Source organism: Trifolium pratense, linkage group LG7 (genome assembly GCF_020283565.1).
Source record: "Trifolium pratense cultivar HEN17-A07 linkage group LG7, ARS_RC_1.1, whole genome shotgun sequence".
NCBI classification, from domain to species: domain Eukaryota; kingdom Viridiplantae; phylum Streptophyta; class Magnoliopsida; order Fabales; family Fabaceae; genus Trifolium; species Trifolium pratense.
Window position 1 is genome coordinate 5,536,134 of NC_060065.1, and position 27,388 is coordinate 5,563,521.

At 35.5% G+C, this 27,388-nt stretch overlaps 4 protein-coding genes across 4 annotated transcripts; 2 read left to right on the forward strand and 2 right to left on the reverse strand.

The window, feature by feature from the left end:
• Window positions 1-6,375, forward strand: LOC123900085 (cellulose synthase A catalytic subunit 1 [UDP-forming]). The gene is made up of 14 exons (XM_045951402.1): window positions 1-290; window positions 528-720; window positions 827-1,005; window positions 1,248-1,359; window positions 1,446-1,644; window positions 2,311-2,577; window positions 2,679-3,024; window positions 3,120-3,257; window positions 3,342-3,467; window positions 3,794-4,006; window positions 4,118-4,379; window positions 4,505-4,701; window positions 4,958-5,308; window positions 5,394-6,375. The coding sequence occupies exons 1-14, from the start codon at window positions 207-209 to the stop codon at window positions 5,979-5,981; spliced, it is 3,255 nt and encodes a 1,084-aa protein (XP_045807358.1). The 5' UTR covers window positions 1-206; the 3' UTR covers window positions 5,982-6,375.
• A 600-nt stretch (window positions 6,376-6,975) lies between these two features.
• Window positions 6,976-11,351, reverse strand: LOC123900087 (adenine nucleotide transporter BT1, chloroplastic/mitochondrial). Its single transcript, XM_045951403.1, has 3 exons — window positions 10,310-11,351; window positions 8,101-8,262; window positions 6,976-7,748 (listed from the first exon to the last, which is right to left on the reverse strand). The coding sequence occupies exons 1-3, from the start codon at window positions 10,874-10,876 to the stop codon at window positions 7,275-7,277; spliced, it is 1,203 nt and encodes a 400-aa protein (XP_045807359.1). The 5' UTR covers window positions 10,877-11,351; the 3' UTR covers window positions 6,976-7,274.
• An 8,233-nt stretch (window positions 11,352-19,584) lies between these two features.
• Window positions 19,585-20,573, forward strand: LOC123898851 (EG45-like domain containing protein). Its single transcript, XM_045949875.1, has 3 exons — window positions 19,585-19,758; window positions 19,906-20,197; window positions 20,293-20,573. The coding sequence occupies exons 1-3, from the start codon at window positions 19,653-19,655 to the stop codon at window positions 20,297-20,299; spliced, it is 405 nt and encodes a 134-aa protein (XP_045805831.1). The 5' UTR covers window positions 19,585-19,652; the 3' UTR covers window positions 20,300-20,573.
• A 5,024-nt stretch (window positions 20,574-25,597) lies between these two features.
• LOC123899181 (probable sugar phosphate/phosphate translocator At5g25400) lies at window positions 25,598-27,115 on the reverse strand. The gene has a single exon (XM_045950254.1). The coding sequence runs from the start codon at window positions 27,011-27,013 to the stop codon at window positions 25,976-25,978; it is 1,038 nt and encodes a 345-aa protein (XP_045806210.1). The 5' UTR covers window positions 27,014-27,115; the 3' UTR covers window positions 25,598-25,975.
• Window positions 27,116-27,388: the final 273 nt, after the last annotated feature.

Consider the following 27,388-nt stretch of genomic DNA (forward strand, 5'->3'; position numbering starts at 1 on the left):
CACCGACAGCTGGTGCCACCTCAGAAAAACCATAAAATCAGACACTAGTTGTAGTTTGTAGCAGTGTGTGTGTGTGTTGTGTTACAAAGTGCAAAAGAGAAAGAGAAAAATGGCGTGTTAAGCGGGGCGAAGATTTTCATTCTTTGCCACCAAATCTGAAACGCAGATCGTGAACTCTTCATCACTGATCTGCTTCACAACACAACATGGAAGCTTCTTCTGGCATGGTTGCTGGCTCCCACAATCGTAACGAGCTTGTTCGGATTCGTCACGATTCTTCCGACAGCGGGGTTAGTTAGTTAGTTAGTTTGTTAGTTAAATTCTCAAACGTTAATAACAATGTTGTTCTGTTCTACTTTTCTGATTCATCTTACGTTTTGTGTCTACTGATTTTTTTTCAAGTTTAGATCAGATCTGTGTGGTCATAAACTCGAGTTGATCTTCAAGTTTTATCAGTAATTGATTGATTAATTGGTATTTGATGTTATCATTCTAATTTTGATATATAAATGTTTAATTCAATACAGAAACCATTGAAGAATTTGAATGGACAAAACTGTCAAATATGTGGTGAGAATGTTGGATTGACATCAACTGGTGATCTGTTTGTTGCTTGCAATGAGTGTGGTTATCCAGTTTGTCGTCCTTGTTATGAATATGAGCGAAAAGAAGGGAATCAATCTTGTCCTCAGTGCAAAACTAGATACAAAAGACACAAAGGTTAGTTAGTTTGTTTGTTTGACTGTGTTGTTGTTTTTGTTTTTTGGTTTGATCTTTTTATGTACTCTAATTTTGATTTGAAATTATATGAATCTGGATGTATCAGGGAGTGCTAGAGTGGATGGAGATGATGATGAAGATGATGGTGATGATATCGAGAATGAATTCAATTACACGAAAGGAAATACTAAATCGAGGACACAGTGGGACGATGATGCTGACCTTTCTTCATCTTCTAGACGCGATTATCAGCAACCGATTCCACTTCTCACTAATGGCCAGACGGTAATCCATTCATCTGTTTTAGGATTCTGTATATGGTTTCTATTTGTGGATCTCACTTTATATTTTATCTGCAATTTGTCTTTATTCTTGAGCTGTAACGAAGAAACTAAAAGAAGAACTTTTTCTTTATTCCATGTATTTAATGTTGTGTGTTCCTACCTAAGAGTATATATTACCGCGTATTACATGAATAAAATGCATAGTTTTTTCATTTATCTTTCATTAACAATTAATATTGGCAGATGTCTGGTGAGATCCCTACGCCCGATAATCAATCCGTCCGAACAACCTCAGGTCCTTTGGGCCCATCTGAGAAATCTCACTCACTTCCCTATATCGATCCAAGGCTACCAGGTATAATTTTAAGTTGAAGCTGAGGTATATTTTGTAGTTATTAGATTATCGTGATTTTTTAATTGACCGTATATTTGTTATTACAGTTCCGGTGAGAATTGTGGATCCATCGAAGGACTTAAATTCTTATGGTTTGGGAAATGTTGATTGGAAGGAAAGGGTTGAAGGTTGGAAGCTGAAGCATGAAAAAAATATGGTACAAATGACTGGTAGATACTCTGAGGGGAAAAGTGGAGGAGGAGGAGACATTGAAGGGACTGGTTCCAATGGAGAAGAACTTCAAATGTAAGCCGCTTATGCCATTTATTTTGATGTTTAATCACTAGCTAATCATATTTGGGATGTGTCAGGGAGCAATATTTGCTTGTTTATGCTAAAGAGGATTAATTTATTTTTCTGTTGAAAGAATTCAAAGCGATTTTCATTCTCCATCTCAGTTTTGTCAAGTTCACGATCTAAATCGAAGATTGTATTGATCTTGTCACCTTGTTCAGACTCGGATCAAGTTAGTAAGATTGGAGTGAGATCATTTGATCTCTTGCGATCCCAAAAAAGGGCAATTTTTCGGGTTGGGATGTGCAGCCCTGTTCCCCTAATCCCAGATTTTAAATAAACTCTTTATGTGCCCAAAAATGCCACTTCGAATTTACCCTCTTTGCTCATTGCTTCACACATTGAGGTGGTAGTAGTGCAGCCACAACTGCACCTATAGACAAATTACATTGTCAATGTTACGTAGCATGATTATCCTGATTGGCGCATTAGGGATTTTATCTATAGTCCTAGGCTTGGAGTATTTTCTTTGGTGGACTTTTGGTTGTGTAATGTTTGAATTATAGCAAACCTAATAATATTATGTATGTTTGAACTTTCTCTTGAGTTTACTTTAAATATTTACTCGGATTGAATTTCATTTCAAGTTAAAATGGTCCGTTGTTTCTGTTTTTGCAGGGTTGATGATGCTCGACAACCTATGAGTCGGATTGTACCTATTCCTTCATCTCAGCTGACCCCTTATCGTGTTGTTATCGTACTCCGGCTGATAATTCTTGGTTTCTTCTTACAATATCGTGTTACTCATCCAGTTAAAGATGCATACCCACTGTGGTTGACATCAGTTATCTGTGAGATTTGGTTTGCCTTATCTTGGATTTTGGATCAGTTTCCCAAATGGTCTCCCATTAATCGTGAGACTTATCTTGATAGGCTTGCTATAAGGTTTGGATTGTTCTGTTTCACTGCACCGTTGGACTTGGCTTGGTTTAACTAACTATGATCCGATGTTTTCTGTTCCACTAATCTTAGTTTGTCTTGTGTAGATATGATCGTGAAGGAGAACCATCACAGTTGGCTCCTGTTGACATTTTTGTTAGTACTGTGGACCCTCTCAAAGAGCCACCTCTTGTAACAGCAAATACTGTCTTGTCTATACTTGCTGTTGATTACCCTGTCGACAAGGTTTCCTGCTATGTATCAGATGATGGTTCAGCTATGTTGACTTTTGAAGCCTTATCTGAAACAGCCGAGTTTGCAAAGTTGTGGGTGCCCTTTTGCAAAAAGCACAATATTGAGCCAAGAGCACCTGAATTTTATTTTGCTCAAAAGATTGATTACTTAAAGGACAAGATTCAACCTTCTTTTGTTAAGGAGCGACGAGCAATGAAGGTTGTTCTTGATGCATCAGTCATGTTTCAATTTCCAGTTCAATATTTATATCTAGATATGGAGAAATATTAAATATGGATATTTGTGCATAACAGAGAGAATATGAAGAATTCAAAGTAAGGATCAATAGCTATGTGGCCAAAGCTCAGAAGACGCCAGAGGAAGGTTGGACAATGCAGGATGGAACTCCTTGGCCTGGAAATAATTCCAGGGATCATCCTGGAATGATTCAGGTATTACGATTTTCTCTATAATGCACATAACCTATGCCGTCATTGATATTTTCAGTTTAGTTATATTTATTTTTTGGTATGCAGGTGTTTTTAGGTCATAGCGGAGGACTTGATACAGATGGTAATGAGCTTCCTAGGCTTGTTTATGTTTCTCGTGAAAAGCGACCAGGTTTCCAACATCACAAGAAGGCTGGAGCTATGAATGCATTGGTTTGTCATACCGAAACTTCTTATATTATGTGTTTGATGACATTGTCTGGTTTATTTCCTTCTTAATGACTGTGTCTTGTCCCGTATCTTGTTTTGTTCCCACTGAAAGATGATGTTAAAAAACTGAATCTATATGAAAAACAACTTTTGATCATTGGGTATGATGGTTTTGCTTTTTTATTTTTATTTATTAGAAAGATAAGCTTCTTTAGGATGTGAAAATGACGCTGCTAGTCGATGGTTGGGTAGGATGGTTGTGTTTTTATTTATTTATTAGAAAGATAAGTTTGAACATATCTAACCTTGGTTTATCTTGTGCAATGTAGATTCGAGTTTCTGCTGTATTGACCAACGGTGCATATCTTTTGAATGTTGATTGTGATCACTATTTCAATAATTGCAAAGCTCTTAAAGAAGCGATGTGTTTCATGATGGATCCCGCTTATGGAAAGAAGACATGTTATGTGCAATTTCCTCAGAGATTTGATGGCATTGATTTGCACGATCGATATGCCAATCGCAATATTGTCTTTTTCGATGTACGTCTTTATTCTTTTGTAATTTTTCCAATTTTTAACCAACAAATTATTTTCTTTCCTAGCATTACTCTCCACTGCTTTGGCTAAACTTCATATTTTTTCATCTGTCAGATCAACATGAAAGGTCATGATGGTATTCAGGGTCCAGTCTATGTGGGAACTGGTTGCTGTTTCAATAGGCAAGCTTTGTATGGTTATGATCCTGTTTTGACTGAGGAAGATCTCGAACCTAACGTTATTGTGAAGAGTTGTTGGGGTTCTAGAAAGAAGGGAAGGGGTGGCAACAAGAAGTATGGTGACAAGAAGAGGGGAGTTAAAAGAACTGAATCCACAATTCCCATATTTAATATGGAGGATGATGAGGGTGTTGAAGGTATGCTAAACCGTCAGTGCATTTAGAATTTGAAATGTTAATTTCATGCAAGAAAATGGATTGATGTAACTTCTAATATATTCATAGATTTGCCTAAAAAACAATATTACAATGTCTTTTTGCAGGTTATGACGAGGAAAGGTCACTTCTAATGTCTACGAAGAGCTTGGAGAAGCGTTTTGGACAGTCACCGGTTTTTATTGCTGCTACCTTATATGAGCAGGGTGGCATTCCACCTGCAACCAATCCTGCAACTCTTCTTAAGGAAGCAATCCACGTTATCAGTTGTGGATATGAAGACAAGACAGAATGGGGCAAAGAGGTCTGCATGTCTATTTACACCGTGTTTTTTACTTTTGATACACTGTCAGTGTAAAATGTTTTACGCTGTCAATAAATCACAACCTGCCATATGTGTGATTTTAGAAGAGTTATGGTTAATGTCAAATGTTTTTAATGATTTGAGGATTGTGATTGATTGACTGTAAAAAGTATTTGTACGGACAGTATATTGATCTATGAGATTGATGAGTAGCTTGTTTATTTAGCTATTAACTAACATTTTCTTACTTCACCAGATTGGATGGATCTATGGTTCTGTGACTGAAGATATCTTGACTGGGTTTAAGATGCATGCGCGTGGTTGGATTTCCGTCTATTGCATGCCACCTCGTCCAGCATTTAAGGGTTCTGCGCCCATCAATCTTTCTGACCGTCTTAATCAAGTGCTTCGGTGGGCCTTGGGTTCTATTGAGATTTTCCTTAGCAGGCATTGTCCTTTATGGTATGGCTACAATGGAAGAATGAGGCCTCTCATGAGGCTGGCCTATATCAACACAATTGTTTACCCCTTTACCTCACTCCCATTGATTGCGTACTGTGTTCTTCCTGCATTTTGTCTTATCACAAATAAATTTATTATTCCCGAGGTAAACCATTTCTTCCATCTCCAATTGACTGGATTTTTGTCTTGAAACTTTGGAAACTCATTGACATTTTGTCAATCTTATGCAGATAAGTAACTTTGCCAGTATGTGGTTTATTCTCCTCTTTATCTCCATTTTTACTACTTCGATCCTCGAGCTTAGGTGGAGTGGTGTCGGTATAGAAGACTGGTGGAGAAATGAACAGTTTTGGGTTATCGGTGGAACATCCGCACATCTTTTCGCTGTGTTCCAAGGTCTCCTCAAAGTACTTGCAGGTATCGACACAAATTTTACCGTTACATCAAAGGCATCAGATGAAGATGGGGACTTCGCCGAGCTTTATGTGTTCAAATGGACATCACTTCTCATCCCTCCTACAACAGTGCTTATTGTGAATTTGATAGGTATTGTGGCTGGTGTATCCTATGCCATTAACAGTGGTTACCAATCTTGGGGTCCACTATTCGGAAAGCTCTTCTTTGCTATATGGGTCATTGCTCATTTATACCCTTTCTTGAAGGGTCTTTTGGGGAAATCAAACCGTACCCCGACTATCGTTATCGTCTGGTCTATTCTCCTTGCTTCTATATTCTCTTTGTTGTGGGTGAGGATTGACCCCTTCATCAAGGATCCCAACAAATCATCAGCCAATGGTCAATGTGGTATCAACTGTTAGTTTATCTTAAAGATTCATTTTGTGTTTTAATATCCCCTTTTGATTGGATACATTCAAAATTACACTAGTGTATATAAGCAAGAATTCAGTATGGAGTCCTATTTATGCATGATGAAAAATAGGATGGGGGATAAAATGTAAACTTTCATAGCATTCTTGTTTCTTTTGTTTATTTTATTTATTCACATGTTTCCTCTTGAGGTCCTTACAAGGATAGTTATGTTGAGTTGTGTATGTCGATGTATTTTTTGTCCGCATACTATAAAATTTGTTTATGACTATAATATATAGTGAAAGCAAACAAGGTACAATGTGCTGTTTGGTGGTTTATCTACTGTGAGCTAAATGGTGTCTCACAAGTGATGAGTATTTATATGTAATATTTTGATGGTCAGAGTTTTTGTGTTGGTATCTCACAAGTGATGAACAAATTTATCTAGAGAAGTTTTGGTGTTTTAATAATTTGCATGAATGTCTCTTACTGATCTTTCAGAACATTCTCTACTTTCTTCTACCCCCTTTGAGATGGTAGAGCCATTAACCTTACCATATACTCCCTTCAGTCTTAAATATAAGTAAAAGTCAAAATGTATTTAGTCTAAATTTGAGCCACATACGCTTTAACTTTTGCTTATATTTAAGACCGGAGAGAGTATATCAGAGGTTGTTGTTGTTAATGGACCATAGCTACTAGATTAAGTTTTTTAAGAAACTATCTCATTTAGTTCTCCATAAACATCTATAATCTTATAAAATCTTTTTTTGCAAATAAAGAACCACTAGATGAATTGAACATATAACACAGAAAAAGACATGCACAGTTTGTGATAGAATGATTCCCCTAACTACTAATCACTATCACTCTTCAAATATGTTTTCACCAACACATGTTCCTATTATGCAACGTACTGTTTTCAACTAAACTTAAAGAGAAAAAAATAACTTCATAAAATATGTTTGCACAATATAATCTAGAGAAAAAATGGCAATGTCATGCTCAACAAAAATTAACTTCATAGAATATGATTGGTTACAGTCAATTTCCAAGAAGAACAAGATTACAAAGTAGATTTTGACCTTGAAGATGTGCAGCCAAGACACAATGAAAAACCTGGCAGCAACAAAAATAAACAAAAAAGCCAACATTCATTCTCAGATGCTTAGAAATGTGATTTGTGAGGGTGAAAAAATCCAGTATAAAAGAGAAACCAGAATAAGTTAACCGAATGTATAAAAAAAGTATGCAGCAGTTCCACAACTTGGCTTCGGTGGAAACCAAACACTTGACTCGGCCTATTCCTCCTCGTCGTTATCTATCAATATCTTCTTGCATGCTTCATAACACATGAATGAGATTCCGGCAGCTGGTACTAACTTCATGCAACTAGGTCCAAGCCCTCTATATAGACCCTGGATTCCTTCTTGTTCGAGTATGCTAACAAGTGCATGAACCACATTTTTGTAGACCTGTCTTCCACTAAGAGCTCCAACTTGCATATGCTTGCGAGCCACCTCGAGTGGAAAAGTTGCAGTACTTGAAATAGCACCGGCTGCTGAACCAATCAAAAGGGTTTCAATGTTGCCAATCTTCTCTTGTTTAAAAAATTTTCGGTATGCTTTCCGTAGAGTATCGTAGGCAAAGTAATTGGTAGCCGAATATGGAATAACTCCAATAAGACTAGGAGTCAGGCCTCTGTAAAGTTCTGCAGGACCCTCTTCTTTAATTATTTTCACGAATGCATCAACAAGACCATTGTAAACACCTCTCTGCAATATCACTAATCAAGTTTAAGTTTCACCTTCTATTTTCAAATACGATGCTAAAAACATTATACGGGAAAGCAAACTATGTATTCAGTCTAGATCCTGTTTCAATGAACAACTTAATTAAGCGCTTATGGCATAAACAGTGTATAAGTGTTCATGCATAAGCTAAAGTCAATGTTTTCTCGGTATAAGCTAAAGTCAATGTTTTCATAGGCTATCCTGGAGAGTTTATGGAAATAAGCTGAGAACAGCTTATGGACATGTCATATGCTGTTTCTATAAACTTTTCCAGAAAGCCTCACAGGTACTTGTCAGTAGATAACTCAAATATTATATCATTATATGTACATACCTGGATAGTTAGTCTAGTCTTGAGTAGTTCAAGTGGATACGTGCATATAGTTGAACTCACTCCAGCACAAGCACCTGCAATCAATGATGCAGGAACTGGGAGTTTGGACTGCTCCCCAGGCTTTGCGGAAAGGTTCTTGTTTACCGTATCATAAGCAAATAGCTGCAGAAATAGGTGAAAATAATTGAGATAAAGAGCCACAATGTAGACTACAGAATCATTTATGATGTTCATTTGATTTCAGGGATTCGGCTGACCTGACAGAAATTTAATTAAACAAGTTAACGAGATATACTTGCTCATTTACTTACCTGATGGGCCATTTATATATTTAAGACCCCCACCTAGAAAAGAGAACAAAGCACCATCATATGAAAGCTCTCTAGCAAAATAAATCAAAGAAACTTAAGCCCTAAAACTGCTAAAGAATTAAAAGAGGGACAAAAAGATGTAAAGCATAAAACTTAAAGCTTAAGAAGTAACTGAAATCTAAGGGCGATAAAACCAACTATTTATCATGAAGATCATTCAAATAGGATGAACATGGCCAAAATATGCAAAAATCTAAATTCTAAAGCCCGTGTACTAATGCATACAGGTAAGGTGCATCCATCCTTGATTTAATTTAAGGTATAACACGATCTTTTTTTTTATGAACTGGTATAACAAAATCTAACATACTAAAATTCAAGAATAGTATATGCCCCCCCTTATTTATAGATTTCACAGACAAACTCATCCTTTTCAGCAAGACAATGAAAAGAATATATATGTTAAAGACAAGCAAATATACTCTTAAGAGTAAAAAGTTGAAGGAAGACAATGGCTACAAATAAATGATGGCATTAGCCCCAAGTAGGTAGCTCGATTGGCGAGCTAAGGGAAACCAAAAGAGTTTTAAGCAAGAGGTCTAGGGTTCGAACCTTGGAAACTAGCATAACCACTAACTTACTAATATTTCCCTGTAAAAAATGATTGCACAAATAATCAACGAGAATCTCTTGACAAAAACAACAGAAGGGTAATCGAGTGCATGACGCTCCCAACATAAGCAAAGAAGTTGTCTCCGCAAATGAATCAATTAATACCAGAATCTTAAAACATTAAAACAGAAAAGGGTTTGAAGGAAAAATTGACATACATTGTGAATTACGATATGTTGTAATTCTGTTCAATGATGACCTATACAATTGTATAAAATTGATTAAAGACAAGCAAAGATATTAGAGGAAAGAGTTGGAGAAGCTATTCCCCGCATGTCTTCAAGCAAAATTTGACAGTCTCTTTGGTTAGTACCCTTAGTGAGAGAACTGAATTAACCAATCTAAAGATCTATTTTGTTTCTCTTATGCTAATAGTATAACAAAACTCCATAGAGTCAAACACCATTGCTGCCTGAGGATGTTGTCTATGGCTCTAGATAGATCATAGGGGCGACTATCATTGCAAATTCACACCCTGTTCAATCATCTATAAATCTACTACGAGAATTAATTCCCAGCAAAACCTGCTTAAATCTACAATTCCTTCCTACATTCAATCCAGAAATTGTACCGGACTTTGGCATATTAAATTCATTTTAGGACTTCTAACAAGTATCTAAGTAACTGTTTCTAAAACCATAAGAATTTTTGGGATATAAAGCCGGTAGTGACTGTCCTTAAAATCGTGGATATTGTAGTCAGCAGATCATAGACTTTCAATATGGTTGATACATCTTTAATAGACTCAAGACTCCTGTAAGAATTTATTTACAATGAAATTATGAATTGCTTCCTAAAACAAGTCCTGCCAAAAGTTGTAAATTCAAGACACAAAGTAATTCTCCAATCCAACAAAGAACAAAGTAGATAAATAAATGAAAAATCCTAGACTCGGTATCAAAATTAACGATTAAAAATGAAGCTGTAACCTATTGAAACGGATTGGGACACCGAATGATTATTAAGAAAGAGGTCCGGGTTCGACGCCTACAACTAACAAATTCCCCCTCCCCTAACATTTGCCTATAATAAACGATTAAAAACAAATGAATTTCTATGTGCATAGCATAGTAATAGTATATATAAAATGATATCAGGGATGCAATCATGTGGAGTAATTCAGTAACATTAACAAAACACCTTAAAAAACAACCAAGTATCACTATCAAGTACAATCCATTTAGGGATAAATAAAACAAAAGCCACAAAATGATATGATGCATTACCTCAATGGCTTTGCTAGGTGCAACCCGAATGACATTAACAAGATTACCCCTAAACAAACCCTTCCATCCATCAGTTTTCATAATATCTTGAAAAACCTCAGTAGTAGAATGACCACTACTTCCAACCATCAAATGAGTCCTAATAGTCTCCAAAGGTGCCACAGTTGTTCTAGAAATTGCCCCAGCAATAGCTCCACTACACAACCTCCTAATAGAAGGATTCCTTATCTTAATCTTAAGTTTAAAGCCACCATTTGTATTCTTCACCTTAACAACTTCTTCACCTCCCCCCTTCACATTCTTAACCCCATTTGGCTCAAATTTCCATAGTGATTGAATATACTTAACATATAATTCATTGAAAGGAAGTTTAGGGTCATCACCATTTTGAGAGGAATCAGGAGGGTTTGGTTGCTGAACACCAAAGCCTATTCCCATTTGACCAACGCTAGCAAACAAACCTCCAGGATAATAGTAATCTTCATGGTGAGATTGAGACCCCAAATCTGAAACTGAGAAAAACCCATCTGTTTTGTCATCAAAAATTTGGTTTTTGTTCCTACCCATGAACTAAAAAGAGGTTGTGGATTGTTATCTGTGATAAAGTTTGCAGCTTTTTTGCTGGTTCTATAGAAAGTGCAATAGTAGCACACACACACAGTGAGTGAGTGAGTGAGTACTATGTGAGAGACATGGTTGGTTTGAATTGAACTTTGAAGGTTTAAGATTGTTTTTTGAGGAATCTTACGTTAATTAATGAATGAGAGTGGTTTTGTTTTAGTTTGGTGCGTGCGGCTGGGTGGCTCTTGCAGTTCGGAGAAGTTAGGTTGTATGCGCTTCCTTTTTGTGTAGCGTTGCTCTGCCACCGAATCCATAACTTCTTTTTTCTTATTTTATTATATTTATTTATCGCTCATTAAATAAAAATTCTAAATTACTTCAAAAAAATAAAATAATAATAATAAATACCAATAAAATTTGTTACTTTTTGTTTGTTTGTAGAAAATGAGAGTGTGTTAGGTCGGTATACCTTGGAGCTTCTAAATCTATATGGTAGTTGCTGAAGCTTCAATCAACCAAACACATGTCATCACGTGTTTCTTTCCTATATTCATGTCTTTTATGGTACTTGAACCAAATGGTCTCATTTTCACGAATAAGATTGCATTTTGACGCATTTGACTTCTCTTCTCCTACTCTTCTTCATAAGTATTCTAATTTTTTTTGTTTATTATTGTTCCATTGGTTTCATAATATCTATCGCGTTTAACAATTTTACACTAATTAAAAAGAATTATATAAAGTGAAAATAATAATTTAAAAATAAGTTCGGTTTGGTTACTATGAATTTTGAAAACAGTTTAGTTCGGTTCGGTTTTGTATATCCACCCCTAATAAAGACATTTGTTCCAATTTGGTAAAGGATTGAGACATGGTGATTATTTGTAGAGCTGTCAAAAATGGGTCGAGTTGATGAGCCAGCCCATTAACCCACGATCTTGGGTGGGCTGGGCCTAAAAAACATAGCTCAAAATGCAATTGGGCTTTTTTGGGGCAAGTCTATTTAGCACATATGGATATTGGGCTGGACTGGGCTAACCCATCGGGCTCTGGATGGCCCTTTTTTTTTTTTGGTACAAGATGAAGAAAAAAGAAAATTATCTAGAAAAAATAGTCCCACCAGCATCAGCTAGCAGGAGAAGACTCATTCCATCCGGTGGAACAGCTATAGGAGAATAAGCTTCAGGGTTGCGAGCTCCAAACTTGGCTAGGAAATCTGCACAAGTGTTCCTCTCCCGAAGAGTTCTGGATGGCCCATTAGCCCATCATTTAATTGATAAAAACACATTTATGTGATTTTTGTAAAAATAATATCAATAAAAAATTATCATTTAATTGATAAATTATTATAAAAGAAAATTAAATCCGTAAGTTCCGAGCTTGATAATTGCTAGCGCAATAATAATCGGGCCAGCCTAGCTCATTTATTTTGACTGGCCCATTGGGCCGGACCAGCCCATTTGACAGCTCTAATTATTTGTCTCTGTTTCTTTTTCTTATCGCGGTAGAGAGGTTGAGTGTGATATGCTTAAGCCATCTATTGAGATTGATTTGTTTAAAGGGTACTTGATTGGTGATCGACCAGAATCCTAGCTACTTGTTAAACACTTACAAATTGCGGATGGTACTTTGATTGTGGCTGAGAAAATTTGGACGAATATTAAGACAATTAAATCTATTTTAATTCTGTTTGAATTGGTGTCGAGGTTGAAAGTAAATTTTCATAAGAGTATGTTCATAGGTGTTTAATTGTTGAATTGGTCTTATCCATTTTTTGTATCTTGGTCTTCTCATCGGAGGCAGTCCTCATTGTCATGTGATTTAGTTGCCTTTGATTGAGAAAATTCCGAAGAGGTTATATGATTGAAAGAGTAGATAATTATCAATTATGGTCCGTCAGTGTTGCTTAAATTTGTCTTGGCTCCACAAGTATTATTCTTTCTAATAGATTTGGATAGGAGGAGTGAGGTTGTTGGGAAAATTAATTGGATGAAGTATGTCTTTACAAGGATGTTACGGAGGAGGAGGGGAGGGGGGTTGTAGTGCTTTAGATAACTTGTTTTGCAACTTGATGTGTTTGATCATTTGAACTGGGATCCTGAACCTGATTCAGGGTATACATGTTTGTGGAGTTTATCACATGTTAACTCATCCAATTTTGGTAGAGTTGGTTGTTCACAAAGATGTTATTTGCAACAATTTTGTATTATTGAAGGTGTTTTTTTTGCCTGGTGTTTACTAGATAATAGATTTCCATCAAAAGACAATTTGATCGATCGCGGAATAGTGCATTTGAATTCTTTATTATATGTTGGTGGTATTGAAGTCGTTGAATCTTCTAATCACTTTTTTAGAGTTTAGTTTGAAAATTAGTTTTTTCAAAATAAAATAATATATATAGTATTAATTAGATGATAAATTGAAAAATATTAGTTAAAATTATATTGAAAATATTTTCGTGAGCATAGCTCAATTGGTATAGATATTACATTTTATATGCAAGGTCGAGGTTCGAATTCGAAATCTCTCACTTATTCACCTGAAGAGATGAATTTTTAGCCATTATGCTACTTCACAACAAAAAAAATTATATTGAAAATTAATCTCTTAGCAAAAAAATATTCAAAACTAAAAGTGGACACACATATGCAATTGATAGAATAATTCATTTAATTGAAAGATTTTTTTAAAAAAAAACTTATGTCCTTACTTAAAAATGGAAAGCAAATGTATCGCGGTTCAAATGGTCAGAAATTTAGATCATTTGAATAAGTGGTTAGGAGTTCGATCTCTGACTTTTGTATATCGAAAAAAATCCGTTGAAAATGTAAAATTTATTTTGTGTCTCACATTAATAGATATTAGTTGCCATAAACTACCCTAAAAATTTCATATTAGTAAATAAACATATGTCCAAAATGGAACTACTAATGGAGCATAAATTGGCGCAAGATGCAATATTGTGAGATGAAATGGTTGATTGAAAACTTTAGAATTGTTCTAGACCGAGCTTACAAGCCCGAACACCCAATCACCACGAGCAAACACAACCGAGCTGGCCCCTAATATGCGGACATATGACGATTGCTCGACACTCCAACAGTTACATTCCTGGGACACTTGTAACGTCAGATTCCACCGGAATGTTGAGAATTAACTCATCAAGGCTTTCCAGCCGTTTTCCGGCAGCCACTTGATGGCTATTAATGTTATCAAGGGTCTTGGCCCAGCGCTGGGGGCTATATATACGTGATTTCATACCATTCAAGAGGTACATATTATTTTAGCACAGAAAACCACACTCCACACTTAAACTGACTTGAGTGTCGGAGTGCGTACACTGTTGGGTAATCAAATGATCCATTCTCATTCAATAGTAAAGTTTGCCTTATATAGGCTTACAAAGTTGGGCCAAGCCCAATCAATCTAGGCCCAAAAGAGCTTCCTAACATACCCTCCCTTAAGCTGATCATTACAAACTTGATCAACTTAAACCTTCTAAAACCAAATTCAAACATTACAATTAAAACTGAACAAAGAAAAAATACAGTGCAAAGAACTAAGTAATAAAGTTGCAGTCAACAGCTTGTAGGCTTGACACAAGTTGGAGGCACAGGTTGCAGGCGCGCCTATGAGCACAAGTAGTGCAATAATAAGCAAAGCACACGAACCCTGCTGCAAGCCAACACAGTCAAGCAAAACCAGCAATTCCATCAAAAACAAGCAATTTCAGCTACAATCCAGCTACAAACCAAGCAAACTAACACAACCAACACATGCAGGCCACACCAATCCTTAATTCAATTTTGAAAATTCACACATGCCAATTCCCTCCCTTAATTTGCAAAAGCTATCAAGCTTGAGGGGCTTGGTCATGATATCTGCCAGCTGCTCTTGTGACCTGCAAAACTTCAATTCAATCACTCCATCTCTGCTTAGATCCCTCAGAAAGTGGAATCTCACATCAATGTGCTTGCTCCTTCCATGCATAATGGGGTTTTTAGACAACTTGATAGTGGAACTATTATCACAGTTAACAGTAATGCTGCCAACTTGCTCAATGTGCAAGTGATCCAAAACATTTCTTAACCATAAACATTGACAAGCACATGAGGCTGCAGCAACATACTCAGCCTCAGTTGTTGATAGAGTAACAATAGGTTGCTTTTTTGAGGACCATCAAATTGCACTATCCCCTAATGTAAACACATAACCTGAGGTGCTTTTCGTGTCATCATAATCTCCAGCATAATCTGAATCACTCCAACCTTGCAGAGTTAATCCAATGCTGCTCTTACATCTGTACAAAATACCAAACTTCATTGTTCCTTTCAAGTACCTCATTATTCTTTTCACCACTGCAACATGCATTTCAGTTGGTCTTTCCATGTATCTAGCAGCCAAACACACAGCAAAAGTCATGTCTGGTCTAGTGGCTAGTAGATACATTAAGCATCCAATCATCTGCTTGTATGTAGTAGCATCAGTAGCTTTCCCATTTTCATCCTTCACTAGCTTGCATCCAGTGACAATTGGGCTACATACCTTGTTGCAGTCCATCATTCCAAACCTTTTCAGAATTTCAGCACTATACTTATGCTGATAAATGAAGATTCCTTGTTCACTCTGACTTACTTCAACTCCTAAGAAATACTTCATTTTCCCAAGGTCTGTCATTGCAAATTTCTCTTTCATTGATGCTTTGAATTCATTCATCATCAAAGCATCATTACCAGTGTAGATAAGATCATCCACATATATGCTAACTATCAAAATCTTCTGATTACTGCCTTGCTTGACAAACAAGGTAGCTTCATGACTGTATTTTTCAAACTTTTCTGTTATGAAGTGAGATTCTATCTTGCTATACCAAGCTCTGGGAGCTTGCTTTAAACCATACAGGGCCTTTTTAAGCTTGTACACTTCATCACTCTTTCCTTTCTGATATCCCAGTGGCTGCATCACATACACATCCTCCATTAGCTCACCATGAAGGAAAGCACTCTTGACATCAAGTTGCAGCACAGGCCATTTTTCATAAGCAGTTAAGCAAAGAATTGTTCTTATAGTATCCCATCTAGCAACAGGTGCATAGACTTCACCATAGTCAACACCATATTTTTGTGAATATCCCTTTGCAACTAGTCTGGCTTTGTACTTCTCTACTTTGCCATTTTCATTAAACTTGGTTTTGAATATCCACTTAACACCTATTGCTTTTGCTCCCTGAGGAAGGGTGGTCAACTCCCAAGTAACATTTGATTCAATTGAGCTGATTTCTGATTCCATTGCTTCTCTCCAAACCTTTAATTTTGCTGCATCTTCATATGTTTCTGGATCCTCACTTGTGCTGAACATAGCTATTGCAAGGTTTTGTAGCTGATCAATGTTGTCCAGCTCTTCTGTTCTAGTCACATAATCACTGAGATATCCTGGAGGTCTTCTTTGCCTAGGTGAAAGTGATTCATCACTTGTATTTTCTAAGTCCATGTCACTGTCAAGATTTCCATTGACATTTTCATTGTCAATGTTAGCCTCATCATGATTAACACCTTCATTGCCTGCTGCAATATCAACATTATCATCATCATTATCACTTCCATACTGAATGTTCCTTGAACTTTCAGCCTTTTTATCCCAGTTCCAACTTTTATTTTCTTCAAACACCACATCCCTACTGACAATGATCTTCCTTTCTTTTGGATCATAGAGCTTGTAGGCCTTGGACTCTTCACTAACACCAAGATGAATACATCTGATGCTTTTCTTGTCCAGCTTCTTTCTCTGAGCATCTGGAATGTGCAGATGAGCCACACACCCAAATAATCTGAAGTACTTCACTGATGGTTTGTGTCCACTCCATGCTTCTTCTGGTGTGATGTTTTTTACAGCAAAAGTAGGACACCTGTTCATGACATGAGTGGCCCAATTGACTGCTTCTGGCCAGAATCTTTTAGGCACTTCTCTGCAAGATAACATACTTCTCACCATATTTAATAGTGTTCTATTTTTTCTTTCTGAAACTCCATTTTGTTGTGGAGTGTAAGCAGCTGTCAATTGTCTCTTTATACCCTGAGAACTACAGAAATCATTGAACATAGCAGATGTGAATTCACCACCCCTATTAGTTCTAAGACACTTAATCAAGCATCCAGATTCCTTTTCAACTAGGGATTTAAACCTTTTAAACAGTTCTAATGCAGAAGATTTTTCTTGCATAAAGTAAGTCCAAGTTTTTCTAGTGAGATCATCAGTGAAAGTGATAAAATACCTGTTCCCTCCATTGGACTTAGGGTTTAGGGGACCACAGATATCTGAATGCACAAGTTCTAATTTCTCAGAAGCCCTCCAATTTGCCTGCTTTGGAATACTATCTCTGTGTTGCTTCCCTGACAAGCAATCACCACACTTGTCTTCACTATCTTTCAATTCAGGCAAGCCTCTAACCATCTTCTTTCCAGTCAATACTTTCAACCCTCTAAGGCTGAGATGTGCATATCTTTTGTGCCATAGATCAGTTTCTTCCTCTTTTGTTATTTGCAGACAATTTGGAATTATCACAGATGCATAGATGATGTACATTCTGTTTGCAGTCATAGCAGTGCTAATGATCAATCCCTTCTCTTCATGAAACAATTGACACATATTGTTTTTAAAGATAATAGTGATACTCTTCTGCTGTAATTGCCCTATACTAAGCAGATTATTGCTTAAGCCAGGCAAATAATACACATCAGTAATCACTATTATTTTTCCTTCCATATCCAATTTCACATTACCTTTGCCCATTACAGCCATCTTTGAGTCATTCCCAAGCTTCACTGATTCTCTGAAGCTTTCATCAAATTCAAACAGCCAATCTTTGTTGCCAACCATATGATTGCTGCAGCCACTATCAAGATACCAAGCCACATGCTTGCAGTCAGTATCCATACCAGAAAAAGCCATTAGCAACATTTCTTCTTTGCTACCAAACTCAGCATAATTTGCATTTGTGTCCTAATCAGGGCATTCATTCTTGTAGTGTCCCAATTTGTGACACTTGAAGCATTCTACATGTTCTTTATTCTGACTTCCTCTCCCTCTCCCTCTTGAGGAAGAACCACGACCTCTCCCTCTACCAGCATTGGATACCTTGAGAGCTTGCTCCTCTCCAGCTGTGACACCATGACTCTTCTTGCCTTTCATAAGCTTCTCATGAATAAGGAGACTGCTTTGTAACTCATCTATGGACATAGTAGTTACATCATTTGATTCAGTGATTGAGCACACTACATAGTTGAATTTCTCAGTCATTGATCTGAGAATCTTTTCAACAACTGTCACTTGCTCCATTCTTTCACCATGTGCAGTCATGTTATTTGCAATCTTGAGAGTTCTTGCAAAGAATTCAGTGACAGATTCACTTTCTTCCATCTCAAGAATCTCAAATTCACGTCTTAGGGATTGCAATTACGCACGTTTCACCTTGTTTGAACCTTGATACGTGCGTCTCATTGCATCCCAAATGTTCTTGGCAGTGTCACGTTCCAATATGGTTTCCAAAATTGTTCGATCAATAGATTGGAAAAGATAGTTTTTTACCTTCAAATCCATAAGCTTGCTTGCATCTGCAAGCCGTTGTTGTTCCACCGTTGCATTCACCGGAGCTGCAAGAACTCCATGTTCAATCATTGTCCAGTATTCCTTCGATCGGAGAAGATTCTCCATAAGCATAGCCCAATGTTCATAATAACCATCAAACTTTGGGATGGATGGTTGAGCAAAATTGGAGTTTTCTGCCATTGTAATTCAAAGCGGATGGAAGGAATGAGCTGAATGATGATGAATGCGAGCAAAAAGGATGAAGAAAACCGTTAACAACCACCGTAACTTCCTAAACAAACCACCGTAACTGTCACCGGAAAACTGCAGTTTTCTTGAAATTCAGTTGGCGCGCGCGCGAAAAAAGGAGGTCTCGGATCAAGGCTAAACTGATACCACTTGTTGGGTAATCAATTGATCCATTCTCATTCAATAGTAAAGTTTGCCTTATATAGGCTTACAAAGTTGGGCCAAGCCCAATCAATCTAGGCCCAAAAGAGCTTCCTAACATACACAACCCCCCTTCACTTCAACGAGGGTCATCAAGAGCTCAACACCGGCACGGTCGCATATTTTGATCGGACACGATCAAGAATACATTGAATCTTAGATTAAAACAAAACTAGCTGCCACTAATTAGTAGTCGGTCGGTAATGGAGCTGGGTTAGGATCTTGCTGTCTCATATTCCATTAAGATCTCAGTGGGTCGTTCCTTTCGCCGCATTCTAATTTCACAACCACGATACAAATTGGATACTTACTTATATATATATATATATATATATATATATATATATATATATTATCAATATCTGTGTATTTGGAACTACAATTGGCTTATCATCCTACAAACTTAATTGGCTGGGTCAAATGATATTAAATTGAACACGTGACCAATTACAATCCCACAACACTCATCTAGAACTTAGTTTTTAAAATCAAATTTATTTTAATCATGCATGAACTACTTGATTATCACATGACATGATTTCCATTCCTAAAAGTACAGTAACGATTGATTAATTTAAATTAATTAAATGTTAAAACATACATAGTGGTGATAAACATGAAAATTAATATATCTATGTCATCACCTTGATGATGCTTATAAATTGAGAGGATGTGCGCACAGCATCAAAGCAAAGCATATTAATCCTCCTACTAGCTATAGCATATTTTGTCTTGGCTGAAAAAAATAATGAAGCTATATACATTTGTAATAATTTCAACTTTATTGCTCATACAATTGAGCCTAATTCTTGCAGATGTTGGTACTGCTTCTTCTTATGGACCTCCATATATACGTGAGTCAACAATGATATAATGCACATTTTTTACATGTACATTCTATTATATGTTAAGATTTAATTTGTATATTCAGAGTAATTTTTATTTATTTTTTCACCACCAGTATTCGGTCCATTGAACTCGTTATGTGTACTATTGTGCAGCTACTGCTTGTGATGGAAATAGGAGGGAACAGTTTCCTCCAGGAAATATATTTGTGGCAGTAAATGAAGGGTTATGGGATAATGGTGCAGCATGTGGAAGAAGATACAGAGTAAGGTGTGTGAGTGGAATCAATAAGCCATGCAAAGGTGGTACTAGTATTGATGTTAAAGTTGTTGATTCTATTGCTTGTACTAAATCATCTTCATGCCCTCATACTTTTCACATGTCAACTGAAGCCTTTTCTGCTATCTCTCGTTTCCCTCATGCAAATATCAATATTGAATATATCCAGTAAGTTTATACATTTCATTATTAATTAATTCATGCTATATATGCAAATTGCAACCTCCTCATCCAGTTATTAATCCCCTCTATTGTTCATGCAGGATATGATATGAGATTCCATTAAGAGACCATTGCTAAATTGTTGTTGATAGCTCCTCCAAAGTAGAGTAATGTGTAAACACAACTATACAAGTATATGATATGAGAATTGATCGATAAATAATACACGTTTGTAGTCAATACACTGTTGTTTTTAATAGTGAGAAAAGTTACAATTTCATCTAGAGAATGTTTAATAACATGTTTTATTTACAGAGTAAATTCAACTAGAATATATTTGTTAAGAGGATTGAAATAGCTAGCTTAACATATGAGGTGAATATCATATGTATCGATACACTGCTGAAAGTGAATAATTCTGATACATATTTAGATATGTATCGATCGATACACTGTAGTTCATAAAGAGTGTTTATTAATTTTTGAACCTATTAAAATTATTCACCTCACGTCCCGTGAACTTAGCTCAGTTTGCAGGGACATTGCATTATATATGTAACGGGTCGGAGTTCGAACTCAGGTCATCTCATTTATCCACCTCAAGGGTAAAATTTCTAGTCATTAGGCTACTTGATAAAAAAAAAATTATCCACCTTATTGGTGTGACGGTGCATATTTAAATAAGATATGTACCCGAATCTTCATCTACCTCTAATCTAATACTATATTAAAGTAATGAATTTTTGAGCATGAAGTGGTCACACACGATAAGGCTTAATCAAACCTTTTCCACTCAGTCAACTCAATTTTAGAAAGGTTTTGACTCAATTTTATAAGGAGTAATTAGTTACACTTAATGTGAATGGATCGTTGCAAATTTCAGTTAATCATATGCAGTATTATGGATACATGATACATCTCCCACTAAGTTGATAATCTAGCCGACCTTATAAAATTGAGTATTAATTATAAGCACACCAGAAGAAAGTGGTGTCGAACTCATTAAGGGCTGCCATATTATATATACAAATAATCAGTTTAGTAATAATTAGTACAACTTATAATTAATAACTTTATTTATTCTGCACAGTCATTAAGCACAATATATATTGAAAAACCTCATACCAATGTGCCATACTAAAGTTCAGAATTTGAGTCTCCACATACCAGAGAGGTGGATTTCATACTACCAGCTGAAATTTCAATAACTGTTTTATCACAATTTTAAGTGTTAATTTGTCAACCAACATATGTAAGCAAATAATTCAATTAAATGCTTTGATGTATGAGACATCATACACACTTGAGGTGATAGTTCACTGGTAAGAATTAATATGGTCTTTTAAGCTCAAGCTGCAAATGAAAGTGACCGGAACAATTATGCTAACTAGGATAGTTCAGTTGGTAAGAATCAATTAAGATCACACAAGAATTACAAATAGACTAATATTACATCTGTCTCTCTAAGACCTATTGAGATTTTGATGTTTTCTCTTCCGACATGGTGTTTCTTTTATACACCCTCAATTTCAAATTTTGCCCTTGCAAAAAATTTCGGTTTCTAGAAACCGGATTTTTTTTGTCTTGAAAAAAAATTCGATTTCTAAAAATCAAAATTTACTCTGAATTTTTACTAGAAAAAATTCGGTTTCTGCAAACCTAATTTGTCTGCAAGAGCAAAATTGAAATATTTGGGGTATAACAGAATCACGGGGGTCGGAAGAGAAAACTTATGAGATTTTTTATTCTCCCTTGCTAGTTGCTAATTGCTAAAGGTTCTTCTTCAAATTTTCGACTTAACTAAACATTCTTAACCAAAATATTCGTATTCATTTTTATTAGTTTTCAGTAAAAAGTTATAAATTCAGTGAAGGAGATTAATCTAAAATGTGATTGAAGAATGTTAGAAGTCCCACATTGGCTAGAGATATGACAAAGATAACCTTTATAAGTGTAGTGCAAACCTCAACTTTCAAGCTAGCTTTTGCGGTTGAGTATAGGCCTCACAAATTCTAATATGATATCAGAGCCTATCCTAGATCCATTTGTTGTTTGTTGTGGAGACCTCCAATATTTGGGCCACCCGTTGTTGTTGATTTCACGTTTCAGCTTGTTCAGTTCTGAACGTGAGGGGGTGTGTTAGAAGTCCCACATTGGCTAGAGATATGGTAAAGATAATCTTTATAAGTGTAGTGCAAACCTCAACTCTCAAGCTAGCTTTTGTGGTTGAGTACAGACCTCTCAAATTCTAACAAAAAATGTCAATTGAAAACTCTCAGTTTCACTATAAATTTGGTAAAAAAACAAATTATCAAAGCAATACGAGACAAAGTCAAAGCCCGCGGCGCAATCTTAGGCTTTGAAAATGCGTGAATAAGCCAAGTGAATGGTTATTACTTCCTGTGTTCATTGTACCTTTGATTTTAATTATTAATAAGTTTTTTTTTTTTTTTGGTTTTCACCACCAGTTTAATCTGGTTTGAAGTCAGTTTTGACATCAAGTGATTTCAGCTCCTCCCGATCGCATTTGCAAGGGATTGAACTGCGGTTCTCCCTAATAAAATTTTACTTTACCATTAAAAAAATACTCCTAAATATCAATTAATTAACTAAGTTAAAATATGACATATTTTGCAAAGATGCTAATTTATAAAATTCCGAGTTTAAATTCGAGGTTTTTTTTTAAAATATTTAAAAAGTGTAAGTTTAATTATTAAATTATTTGACAAAAAATAAATAAAATAAAGGGTCATGTTAAAAATACGAATGCATTTAAAAAATTATAAGAGGAATATTTTATTTAAAGGAAAAAATATAATGCACAAGTTTCAAAAAAATATTATTACATTTGTATTTGTAACATGTGTCCGTGATTAGGACAAATGTTAACATTTTCTTTAATTACGTGGATATATATTAACAAAAACAAACATCTTCATGTGTTTTTTTACATAAAAATAAAATCTATTTATATAGTAATAAATTTTATATAAATGAGGAAGTTGATGAACTAATCACTTTTAGTACCTAACAGAGCTACCGCATCCTCATTATGGTCATGGTTCATTACTCACACTTGAAGAAAATCAACACCATACCACAAACAGAGTGTACTGCATAACATGCTAGATGCGTAGACACAATCATACATGGGTACGGCTTAAATTAATTCATTGATGGGCCTTTACCTTCATAGACATTTTTGCAGTCAGATTTGTGTTTTCTTCTAGAGAAGGTAGTACCCTGTTTGGCAATATACCAACCATATTGGCTTGTTACCTCTTCCCTCTTCTATGATCATGAATGAGTGTCTTTGCATGGCTGTCAAAATCTATAAAGCTTGGACACAGGACACGAATATATTGATAATAATTTCAAAAAATACATAATGTAAATATATGTGTTTGTGTCGAACACCAGTGCATATCAGACACCGGACACACCTAATATGAAGAGCATGTGTGCTTCATAGGTCAAAACTAAGGCAGATACTATAGAAAAAATTCTAAGACTCGTGCTTAAAGGAGAAAGTGACAATTATTTAAAGACTATTGTATCATTTAATTTGCATGGGATGCAAATCACTCTACGGATCAAGGTGAGGTGAGAACGAGTTGAATATTGTATAAAAACCTAATATAGTATCATAATATCATTACTTACCTGTCAGACCTACCCGTTATTATATCCACACATCAAACCCAACAAATGAGTGGTGTATTGGTAAAAACTATTTAGACCCACTGGAAAAACTTTCCAAGTCGGTTCCCACGAGATTCCCATGTAAACGAGGAGTGAGAGGGCTTGATATAACCTATTGGCTAGTTTATGTATTGACCCTTGTAACCAATCTCTAACTTATGAAAAATTGGAAAGTGAAAATCTTAATCGGATAGAGGTGCGTAGCAAGACTCGTAAATAAGTTTCCGACTATAGCCGAGTAAAAATTACGACTTTCAGAAGAGCTTTTAATCAAATAATTGAATTTAAGTGGTTAATAAACTTCTTTTAAGATGAAATCATTTAGAAGAACCTGAATTCAATTCTTAAGAAGCAAAACTCTTGATCAAATTTTATTTATTTTGTAGTTGAACCCGGATTACCAAACTTTTTTTCCCTAAGAATATCATAAGGTTAAAATCAAAAGAGAGAGTATATACCTCATCTTACGGTTGATAAAAACAAAACTATGCCTGCTACCAGCTATAAATCAAATCGAAATGGACAAAAAATATGAATACTTACAATTACACGTGTTGCTCATTGGGTTAAAAAGAAAGTGGTACTATCTACTATCTTTAAAAATTGTCGGTTGCTGATTCAAACAGTGATGGAAGGACAAAAACAACAATTGTGGTTTCAAATTATGGACAAAAATTATGGTTTAATTTCCAAACAGATATTAATGTATATTATGTAGACAATCAGAAACAGAACAAACTCTGCTAAATCAAACTGCATGAATACAAAGACTACTATACTATTAGTCTAAGATATGCAACAGTTCAGTATCACCATTTAGCAAAGAAAAGTAGTCTTTTTCAGTTTGTGGGAAAATCTATTGGGTAGATTTGCAGCCAGAAAGCGAAAAGTTGTTCTTTCATAACAAAAATGTTAGTGGACTTGTCAATGTCCCCATCAATTCTATATTGTGATGATGGGGCAATTGTTTCCTATTAAGAGGAATAGAATAGGGAAGTGATAAGATTAAATTGTACACACCAGACAAATGCTGATCAGATCAGGTGCAATTTCATAATGGTAAAAAGTAAAAACAGCAAAATTGGTTTGATATCAATCTAAAAATTCAAAAATAACCCAATGACAGGCTGACAGCAATGGAAAAATTTCATATGGCCATGTTTGAGCCCAGTGAGCATCTGCACAAGTCACTGGCTTGGATGCAGGGCAAAAGAAAAACACCCTATATCATTATGGCTCTAGAACTATGCATGGAACCATAGAGCAGAATGGTTACTTATTCAAAGTTCAAACACTCATATAAACAAGTGCATGCAAATTCACAGTGTCACAATGATTTTGTTGATGCTCTAAAGTGTAGTTGTTATCAAAACTACAGCAGAACACCATGTTTCTGTCAAATTTACCGTCATTTCAAACATGCACTAAGAAACAGTGGACACACAGAACAGAAGCAGACTAATTCCACAACATCTTGCCAAAAAAACCAATTATGTATTCAAATCTCGCCAGAGTTAAACTTTAACATCCAATTATTCTATTAGTACTCACCCAATTATTCTATTAGTGATAACTCAATCTTCTGATTAAGCTATAAACTTTGAATGACAAGTAAAATTTGTCAAACCACACCCAAAACAAATATGCTGTTGGTTATCCTTTAACACAGAATTCACAATACCAGAAAGCAACTACAAACACAGATAATAGACATGCAATGGTATGATGAATTAATAAGCATTTAAACTCAAAATACTGAGAATCTCTACAACATTAACAACATAACATATAAAATTAATGACAAATAAAGGATTTGAGACACATTTTTACTCTAATAGTAACACATTATTGGCTCTACAAGCATCAATCAAATGCAAATCTCAAATTCCAGAATCCAGATAATACTACTATAAAAAGAAACAAAAAATTACTGACTCATGGCCAATTTGTTCAGAGGATGCAAACCTCCAGATCTAATCATCAATTGCTCCTCTTCCTCTTGTTTTATTATTCTGTAACATACTATTTTTTTTTTTCCTGATTCTTCATCAAAATCATAATGAAGACCAATTATGTTGGTGATCATTTCTCTTCCCTTGATCCATCACCTTCTCTATTCTCAAGCAACCTTCCAGATTCTTCATCAGCCTGTGCAACCTTCTTCTGTGCTTCCTTAGCCTTAAGTGCCTGCAACTTTGAATGATTATAATAAGCCACACCCAAGAAAGCAAGTCCATATCCAAACAAATTAATGGGCGTAACAGTATCCTTAATGACACTCCATGAAAAAGCAATCAAAAGCCAATCTTTAACAACACCAGCCACATTCATTGTCAAAGCAGATGTTTTCCCAACAAGAAGAAAAACAGCAAGATTCAAAGCAAATGCACAGAAAGAATTAGTCCCGAAAATAACAAAATCGAAATGAAAACTGGAAGTTTCTTTCAAAATTGGATATTCAACAAGGATCCAAGGAACAGATAAGAAAACAAGACAACAAGGTGCAACATAATACAAAGAAGTAATTGGATTCAATGAAATTCCTTTAGAATTAAGCAATATTTGAATCATAACCAATCTGGTGGCTTCGAAAGCGACAGCACCAAGCTGTAAAATAACACCCCATGTATCAAACCTAGCTTCACCATAAGCAGCAACAGCAACACCCATTGAAATAGATAACATATTAAACATTGTATCATTTTTATAAGATTCTTTTTTCAAAGCAACACCGATTGAATAAACAGCAACAGGCATAAGAGCTTTAAGCATTTGAATGAATGAAACAGAAAGATAAATGTATGCGGAATTAGAAAGCCAGAGAGAAAGAGAGTAAAGTGCTCCGATTGGAACAACGGAAGAGAGATAAACTTCACGAGACATTGAAACGGGTTCGACGATTTTGAAGACACGAACGAGAAGAATAGCTAGGGTTGCACAGAATGACATGTGAATCATTGTTAGAGAAATTGGGAATGGCCAATTGTACATCTTTTTGTCTAAGATGTATTTGTTGTAAACGATAACGGTGAATGATAGAAAGATCCATATTGCTACGTATGTGTATGAGAGAATGATCTTTTTCATAACTCCATCGCTAACAGATCCACCTTTCCCCATTGTTGTTGATGGGAAGAAACGAGAGGAAGAAGAAGAAGAACAAAGAAAGGGTCACAGAGAGAGAGAGATAGAGAGAAAATGTGTTTATAACTGAATCAAGTTTTTGCTATTAACAACCATATATATATATATATAAATAAATAAATAAATAAATAAATAGTTTCGTGAGTTTAGCTCAATTGTCAGAGACAAGACATCGCACGAGTTCGAATTCGAGACACTCCATTTATTTATTTTAAGGTGAATTTTCCAGTCACGCTGCTTACAAAAATAAATAAATAAAGTTAAGTTGTTATTTATATATATATATATATATATATATATATATATATATATATATTTTTGTTGGTAGTGATATTACTGTTATATTGTCTT